This window comes from Phyllobates terribilis, unplaced genomic scaffold (assembly GCF_046119375.1).
Source record: "Phyllobates terribilis strain yellow unplaced genomic scaffold, ASM4611937v1 Scaffold_3__8_contigs__length_932513732, whole genome shotgun sequence".
NCBI classification, from domain to species: Eukaryota; Metazoa; Chordata; class Amphibia; order Anura; family Dendrobatidae; genus Phyllobates; species Phyllobates terribilis.
The window spans coordinates 915,442,676-915,452,374 of NW_027362763.1; the positions used below are offsets into that span (position 1 = coordinate 915,442,676).

Sequence of the window (9,699 nt, forward strand, 5' to 3'; positions counted from 1 at the left end):
TTCAAAATAAAACAATAAAAAAATCAAAAATACACATATTTGGTATCGCCACGTTCAGAATCGCCCGATCTATCAATATATAAAAAGAATGAATCCGATCGGTTAATGGCGTATCAAGAAAAAAAATCAAAACACCAGAATTACTTTTTTTTTGGTCGCTGTAACACTGCAATAAAATGCAAGAACGGGCGATCAAAACGTCGTATCTACCCCAAAATGATATCAATAAAAGCGTCAGCTCGGCGCGCATAAAATAAGCCCTCACCCGGCCACAGATCCCGAAAAATGGAGACGCTACGGGTCACGGAAAATGGCGCCATTTTTATTTTTTTACAAACTTTGGATTTTTTTTCGCCACATAAATAAAAAGAAACTTATACATGTTTGGTATCTATGAACTCATAGTAACCTGGAGAATCATAATGGCAGGTCAGTTTTAGCATTTAGTGAACATGATAAAAAAAAAAAAAAACAATTGTGGAATTGCACTTTTTTTTGCAATTTCACCGCACTTGGAATTTTTTTCCTGTTTTCCAGTACACAATATGGAAAAACCAATAGTGTCGTTCAAAAGTACAACTCGTCCCTCAAAAAACAAGCCCTCACATGTCCATATTGACTGAAATCTAAAAAAGTTATGGCTCTGGGAAGAAGGGGAGCAAAGAACGAAAATGGAAAAACCCAAGTTGGAGAAAGGGTTAAATAGCCTTGAATGGGCTCGAAAAATAACCAAAGAAACCCACAGGGGATTTGAAAATATGTTAGAGTTGGAGGGGTGGGTCAAAGGGAGGAGAAAAGGTCATGAATAAGAAGTATAGGTGCAGTGAGAGATATAGTCAAAAAGTAATGAAGTGTGTATAGAAAAAAATCAGTTATGTACATCGATAAAATAGTTATTAAAAACAAATGAAAGGTGGGACTAGACCACCATTGTAGAAATGAAGAAGAGGAAAAAATAAGGCAAATAATCTGGTAGAGCCACAGGAGAGTTGGGAAACTGCCAATTAAGGGAGAAAACTGAGAATGCAGAGGAGAAGAGGGTGGGGAGGTGAAGGATAAGGAAAAGTGGTCAAGCATTGTATCCAAAGTATAGTGTGAAGAGAAGAACAGGTGCATGAGCACCCAATAGTCTCATCATTTTAGCGTTGCGCCTAAATTTTGCAACTTTTCAAAGCTTTCATGCCAGAATTCTGGTGTGAAAGCTCTTTTGAGAGTCGGATTTTGGCAGACGAGTTTTAGAGCAAGTTATGTCTAACAAGAAACCCAAACCCCTCCCTTCATTATTGCTCTACAAATCCTTTTGTGTGCTGCCATAGGACGTCCAGGAAGGAATAACATTTATTTATCTTTAATTTTCTGTTACTAATGTCCATAGGCAGCACAAATTTCTCACCTTTGAATAAAAATTTCTTGGCTGCATACCATATAGGGGGTTGGTTCCTTCCTAAGGACTTTTATACATGATGGTGGTCTGTAATTAATTCATTGCCTAATTATTGCTACTAGTATGTCTTCTATCATGAGTGAGGGTTAGGCTGGTTAACTCTTTGTGTGTTGTCTATGGATGCCAGAAGAAAAAAATTTCAAGTAAATTTTATTCCTTTTGTAGAGATTAATTTGCCTGAGTTCAAACGCTGAAGAAAAGATATGTTAGTCTTGTAGCACCACCTGCTGGTTTTCTAAAATTGTGCAAACTAGAAGTAAATTATTTTTGACTAGCGTGAAATGTAATAATGAAGACTGGAACATATTCAGAGATCAGTAAAGGTCCTGGGAATTAGAACACTCACTATTTTACTATTTATAATTCATAGGGTGTATTCAGACGTGCATATAAATCGGTCCAAGATCAGACCGTAATGCATGGACTGGCTGCGGGTCTCCCAACCACTTCATTGAATTATATGAAGCTGCCATGCTTGAGTCTGGGACCCGTGCGCAGTCTGTGCATTGTGGTCCGATCTTGGACCGATTTGTATGGACGTCTGAATGCATCAGCATGTTATGATAGAACAGGTGATATCGATTACATGAATTGTCAGCCTATATAGCCTTACTACTGAGCAGCCTCATGGTTTCTTCTGTCCTTCCTGACAGCCAGATGATCTGTTGGAAAGTATATATCTTACCTTTATATTTACTTCCCTGCTGTATCTGTCTGTGTGGGCTCATGCAGACAGGTGCTTTAATTTCTTATTATGCAATAACCTTAATTCAAGTTTTTTTTCTACCTAAACTGAGTTATAATATTATATATGTGTGGACATTATAATGTGTATTATATGTGTATATTTATAAATGCCCTGATTCCTCACGCCGGTGTGGATGAAGAGGTGTGCTGGAGTCAGACACCTCTGCCTGCGCCACGCCACAAAGTCCTGCAGTAGATTTGAAGCGAATCGAACGCTGCCGCTAATCATAAATTTGATGTGTGGCGGTCACCACGCCCCATCCTCTGCCCCAACTCCACCCATTTTGTCGTTTATTTGTTAGGACTTTTAATGTAATACAGAGGTGTGTTATAGACGAATGATATCTGCAGGATACAGTCAAAGAGTCCTCATCTCAATATGTTACTATAACTAGGATTCCTCTAGCTCTCAGATCCTCATAAGGCTTACGTGGAATAAGGACCTCTAGAGGTTCGGAGGTCATGCAACTTAAAAGGGTGGTCTGATACCTAAAGTGCCCTTAATAAATATCTATCTTTACACCTTAATCACTTTTGTAATTAGCTTTATTACACAATACCCTACACTTATCCCTATCTAGCTAATCCCTAAATGTGTTGTTTTTTTTCATTTTACTTCCTGGACATGTCATTTGAGAGGAGTCTCAAACAGAACCTCACAGGAGGCTGGGGCTGCACTTTCTTCTCAGCAAAGTCTATCTTCCCAACTAACAGGATATTATCAGGGGGAAGCGCTGCAATTTATTACAGTTTCTCGTATCGGCGCCCTCTGAAGATGTCCTGGTTCCATTGCACTGATAGAAGCTGAGGAAGAGGTGAAGGCAGTGCCGGTACTCTGCTTCTATCTCCACCACTGCAGCGTCTCACTGTAAAACAAGATATCATCATTGGGTGGAGATAGAAGCAATAAGTGACACCAGCGCCACCCCACAGCTTCTATCACTGCTCTCAAAGAATCATCATCAGAGGGTTGTGATAGAAACAGTGTCAGTGACACAAGTACTGTCCCCTATAACAATTCGTTTGAGCGCAGTGATAGAAGTTGGGGAGCGGTGCTGGTGTTACTCACTTCTTCTATCTTTTCCACCTGACGACATCTTGTTTCACAGTTAGAAGCTGCAGTGGGCGAAGACAGAAGCAGAGTGCCAGTGCTGCGCTCACCTTTTAGCAGGTTCTGTCCGTGCCATGGAACCAGGACATCTTTAGAGGGCAGCGATGCAAGAAACTGTAGTAAGCAACTGCAGCACCTTCCCCTGATGAAACTGTTCCAAGAGGGGTGATATGAGCTGCGGGGAAGTGAGTGCAGCCCCAGCCTTCTTGGACATTTCACACTCCTCTCAAATCAAACATCACAGGAAGTGAAATTAAAAAACAAAAACACCTTTAGGGATTAGCTGGATAAGAAGAAGTGTAGGGTATTGTGTAATAAAGCTAGTTGCCAAAGTGATTAGAGAATAAAAATAGATATTTAGAAATGACCTGGCGACATATTTCCTTTAGTGATCAGAATATCACTAAAGAATCAGAATATTCAGTTTTAATAAAAATGTAAAACTACATAGATTGTGAACACGATTGGGATAATGAATGAGGGTAATACCACTAAAATTGATGTGGCTGTGTTCAAAACTTCTCAGGTGTTCCCGTGTTCTGATCCTATGGATTGCAGAAAACATGGAGCAATATACTAAAGTCATCTGTCTACCATTGCCAAAAGCCTAAGGTCTTAACACCTCCAGAGGGTGGAAGTCACAGATAGGAAGTGTTCAAAGAGGATATTCTAACGGCCTTTAAATAAATGGTTTAAGCTTCTGCGTTTCTCTGATTCTGCCAGCCACCAGACAATATAAGTTACCAGTTCAGTGGTATTTTCTTTTGTGGGCAAAAGGTCTCAGTGGATCAAGCAATGGAAGGGTAGATGTCCACTCAAAAAATCTCTTTATGTAGGAGATGGTGAAGTTCTCAGTGATCGCCTACTTAACTTCATAAATGCCGGAATAGAGAATTTCTCCCTCCAACTGCAAAGTGGATTTCTGACATTTGCCTGTAGTTCTCCAAGGGCAAAAATCAATTAGAAATATTCCAGATCTCATCTCCCAGCAGTGTGGGGGAAGGGTGGGACCTGACAGCACTGTGAGATGACATCTGGAAGTGTTTCTAATGATAAATAACTCTGCTCTGCTGAATCTATACACTTGTTTTTACTCCGCTCTGGAGCCATTATTTGATGATGTGGCCATTTTAACATACTCAAACTGGTGAAAGGTCATTTTTAAATGCCTTGTAAAAAATCTGTAACTCCTCTGGATCTGCCGCTGTTCTTCGTTATGTGCTACTTCACTCCATTGCAGAAATTTTCCCATTTGCTCCTTTTATGTAAAATCTACTTTGCAGTCCAAGTTAGCGTTTCTTCAGAATCTTCTTTGGGGGCGTGTGCTTTCACCCTTCCTTCCAAAATGCTGCTAATCACTATTCAGCATCTGATCTAGCAGTCTATAAATCTCAGAACACAACTTTATCCTTAGATCTGAAGAGATTCTAACCAAAATGATGTAAAAACATAATATTTTGCTAATAATAAATATAAAAACATACTATTAAAAAGACCAGGCAAAAACCTCCAAAAAAAGGGGAAAAACACAGCTAGAATCCACCCATAGTCTAGTGGGGTATCAAGATAAGCATACTATATTACATACCAGGTCCTCAAAAGAAAATGATATAACACACCTAAGATGAAAGAATTACATTCTCATGCATAATAAAAAAAAATATAAAGAATAATAAGGTCTGGTTATTAAAGTGTAGACGTAAGGGTAGGCAGTATACAGGAAAGCAGGGTAAAGTGCCAGTGCATCAATCCATAATAAATATACCGTGTATATAGACCCTACGTTTACTCACTCTGCCTAGTTTTTTAATTCAAGAGGACAATCTTCCTGACATACACCTAGCAAAATTACTAATTATTAATTAATATATGGTATATTACCTTAGGATGGGGTAAGTCATGAGAAACTAGGAAAGGCCGTGTCCACCCCATGCCCGACGGACACCGTCTCACTGTTCGCTTATATTGTGTTATGAATATTGAAGTGTCTAACAGTGTACTAATTTTGGACATATGAGAGTAATTACAAGTCTCAGAGGCTACTGAGCTGTGATTGGCTGCATTTGGGAGGGAGGCCTCAATATCTCTGCAATGGAGCGACAGCGCAAAACAGAAAAGAGCAGCAGAATCGGGAGCTGAGGCATTTTTACAAATACTTCACCTAAAATTTTTTGAGCAAGTGACAAGTTCTCGTTAATATGGTGGTTCATAGCATCTGCATATAGTTGTAAAGTCTGTGCTGGTAATTTTTATAATATTCAAACATTCTGTTATTTTCATTAGGTAGAGGAAGAGGAGCCGACAGGATACATTCGTTTTGAAAAATTCTTACCAATGATGACAAAAGTGTTACTAGACAGAAGGTATGGAGACTTTTATCTAGAGATTTCTGAGACCTATAATACAGTTAGTGTTATATGGTTTGAAATTATTTCTTACATTTTAACACCATAATTAAATACAGCACAATTATTTTTTAATAGTTAGAGCACCAAATTACCTTTAAAGTTAGTGTTTAATAAAATGTACTGCCTGAGGCCACCACTAAAGTGTTTACTGGATGCTGTTAATATATTCAGTCATAGTGCTATTCCAATAACCTTCTGGGATTATTATTTCATATTGCTAGGCACAACATTATAATTGATGGGGTCTGACCCACAGATAGGGGATGAGACTAGTATCTGTTATTCTAAGGATTGATGGGGCTTGTAGCAAGTGATCAGTAAGTGATGTTGTATACTAGACATTGCCAATCATTTTAGCGGGTAATCCCCTTTAATAATAAATTAGTTTTCGATAAACCCCTGAGCTGCCTCATGAATACAACCAGATTTTTATGAGTATTGTGTTTACACAGGAATTTAAGCTGCCTGAAAAAAACACCAAAAACTCAGATATAAAGATATACAGACTTGTCCAAAAGTTTTGACACAAACTTTGGTTTTCACAAAGATTGCTGCTTCAGTGATTTTAGATCTTTTAGTCTTTTTGTTTCTATGGTTACTGAAGTACAATTGTAAGTATTTCATAAGTTTAACTGTTTAATCTTTTATTGACAAATACATCAAATTTAAGTATATATACTCAATATTTATACAGTGTTGACCTTTATTACGACTTTTGCAATTCACCCTGGCATGCTGGATATCAGCTTCTGGGCAATATCCTGACTGATGTCAACTCATGTTTGCCTAAAAAGTTCTTGTAGTTTATCACAATTTCTGTGTTTTTTGTTTATCCACCCACTTTTAGAACATTGACCACAGTTGCTCAAAGGGGTTGAGATTTGGGGAGTTTCCTGTCCATGGACCCAAAATTTCATTGTTTTGTTCAACAAACCACTTGATTATTACTTTTGCCTTGTGACATGATGCTCCATCAAGCTAGAAAAGGCATTTTTCACCCCCAAATTGCTCCTGGATTGTTGGGAGACATTGCTCTTGTAGGATGTTTAGATACCATTATTTTATTCATGATGAGCTCTTAGGCAAAATTGTGAGTGAGCCCACTCTCTTGGATGAAAAGCGACCCAAGATATTAGAAGGCTTTACTGAGGATTCATGGTAGCACTCGTCCTTTCTTCTCCAGACAATCATTCTTCCAGATGCTTCAAACAATCTGGAGGGGGCTTCATCAGAAATAACTGTACCCCACTGCGCTGACATTCTGCAGGAAGTACAGGGATTGGACTGCAGTCTGTCCTTGATGTTTTTCTTGGAGAGATGTTGCTTCTTTCCTGCCCTTTTTGAGCCAGACAAACCTCAAAAGGCCTTTCATGTGTTTTAATGTATGGAGTTGATTTTCATCCAGATAGTGGGCTCACTCACAATTTTGCTTAAGAACATTGCCATAAATAAGGAGAATGGTATCTAAGACATGATGATTACTGCTCTTTTTATAGCACATCTTTAGAAGCAGAAGAATGTAGGAAAATATATATAGCAGTACCAAGCAGTGTAGCTATGAATCCAGCTCTGAAGAGAGATAAAACAATTACTAGAAAGTAGCAGCACCATCTGTGTGTACCTTTCTGCCTCTTTCTCCCTCATTTGCTTGACACCTATTCTGAACTGCTCATCCCCACACTATCTCCACAGCTTTTAATAAGCAGCTGTAATCTAACACTTGATTTTATCTTAAGCAAGATGGATATTATCAGCTTTTCAGACTCTATGGTCTATTCAGAAAGCAGTAGGGAGGTGAAGAAGTTGCTGATAGGGGGAAAAGAATAACATCTCTCTCATAAGAAATATGTTGTTTCCTCTATTTGCATGTGCTATTGATTTATGCATAATTTATTGAAACGACTGTGACCATTTAGGGCTAACGCAACACGCCAAGTGAGGTCACGTGACATGAAGGTTGCGGTGTCACATTGCGACATTGCATCTAATGATCGTTGATGGGGTTGTGGTAGAGCGCTCAACCTAACATGGCCATGATAGTTTTGGTTGCAAGTTACATATACCTTTACCCCAATAGAATTTAATGTAAATCTCATGTAACTTTACACTCACATGCGACCTGTCAGTGATCTTGGTTTGGCTTTTTTTTTAACCACAAAATCACAGTTCTAAACTAGTCACATAAAAACAATTCACGGACAAGTTCTAAAAATATTTTTGTTACGTGACTTGTCCGAGAATTGTAGTCGCGTGACCAAATGGAGCCTGTGATGGCAATGTGAACAGAGCCTTCCACAGACAGTTTTATAGCAACTTTGTTACCGAAATCTGATTCACCTTTCCCTTCTTTCATTTATTGTAGGTACCGGCCAATACCTGAAGACATTCTTCTGCGAGCATTTGAGGTTTGTCTGTGCTGGTGAGCTTCAACCTGTGACTCTCCAGCAGTTGTAGAACTACAACATCCAGCATCCTATGACAGCTGCCGACTGTCAGGACATGTCGGGATTTATGGTTTAGCAGCTGCTGGACATCACTTGTCTATACCTATCGTATATATCCATGCTAGAAGAGGGCTTCAATGATTTGTCTTTTTTCTAGGTTTTAGATGAAAAGAAAAAAGGATTCTTAACTAAGGATGAACTCATCAAATACATGACTGAAGAGGGTAATGTCACTTAATTAGTGCTGGCTTTATATCAAATGTTGACCAGTCAATAACATATGACTCTCACAGGAGAACCTTTCACACAAGAGGAAATGGAGGAGATGATTTCGGCTTCGGTGGATCCAGACAAGAATATTGTTCCCTACAAGGAATACACTGCAGTGATGGCTGTAGAAGACTATTGAATAGTTCCCTAGCATTTCCTTATGTAGCACAGCCAGCAAGTCTATGTAAAATCTTAGAATTACTTAACAACTTAAATATTTCCTTATGGGACAAAAGTTGCAAACCATCTTGCAACCATTGCATAAAATCTGAATACGATTACCTGTAATAAACATTGAAGTTGTGTTGTGGGTAGAAGTTATTCCATGATTTAACTTTAACTGATAAGTGACCCCATGGAGCCGAGTCTAAATTTTCTGCTGTTAAGAAATTTGGGGCTTTTTTATTAACCCCTTTACAACCGAAGGTTGTTTGCACGTTAATGACAAGGCCAATTCTTACAATTCTGACCAGTGTCAATTTATGAGGTAATAACTCTGGAACGCTTCAACGGATCCCATAGATTCTCAGATTGTTTTTTCGTGACATATTATACTTCATGATTGTGGTAAAATTTCTTCGATATGACTTGCGTTTATTTGTGAAAAAATCAGAAATTTGGCGAAAAGTTTGAAAATTTTCAAACTTTGAATTTTCATGAACTTAAATCAGAGAGATATACAGTATAGACCAAAAGTTTGGACACACCTTCTCACTTAAAGATTTTTCTGTATTTTCATGACTATGAAAATTGTACATTCACACTGAAGGCATCAAAACTATGAATTAACACATGTGGAATTATATACTTAACAAAAAAGTGTGAAACAACTGAAAATATGTCTTATATTCTAGGTTCTTCAAAGTAGCCACCTTTTGCTTTGATGACTGCTTTGCACACTCTTGGCATTCTCTTGATGAGCTTCAAGAGGTAGTCACCGGAAATGGACTTCCAACAATCTTGAAGGAGTTCACAGAGAATCTTAGCACTTGTTGGCCCTTTTGCCTTCACACTGCGGTCCAGCTCACCCCAAACCATCTCGATTGGATTCAGGTCTGGTGACTGTGGAGGCCAGGTCATCTGGCGTAGCACCCCATCACTCTCCTTCTTGGTCAAATAGTCCTTACACAGCCTGGAGGTGTGTTTGGGGTCATTGTCCTGTTGAAAAATAAATGATGGTCCAACTAAACGCAAACCGGATGGAATAGCATGCCGCTGCAAGTTACTGTGGTAGCCATGCTGGTTCAGTATGCCTTCAATTTTGAATAAATCCCC

The 9,699-nt window shown here is 38.7% G+C and overlaps 1 protein-coding gene across 1 annotated transcript in view; it reads left to right on the forward strand.

Annotated features, from left to right (window-relative positions):
- Positions 1-8,728, forward strand: part of DRC8 (dynein regulatory complex subunit 8) — a 50,050-nt gene extending 41,322 nt beyond the window's left edge. Inside the window, exons 4-7 of the mRNA XM_073673393.1 lie at positions 5,586-5,665; positions 8,073-8,115; positions 8,312-8,378; positions 8,448-8,728. Of these exons, the coding sequence (XP_073529494.1) occupies positions 5,586-5,665; positions 8,073-8,115; positions 8,312-8,378; positions 8,448-8,563 (306 nt within the window). The 3' untranslated portion in view covers positions 8,564-8,728. The remainder of the gene's footprint in view (positions 1-5,585; positions 5,666-8,072; positions 8,116-8,311; positions 8,379-8,447) is intronic.
- Positions 8,729-9,699: the final 971 nt, after the last annotated feature.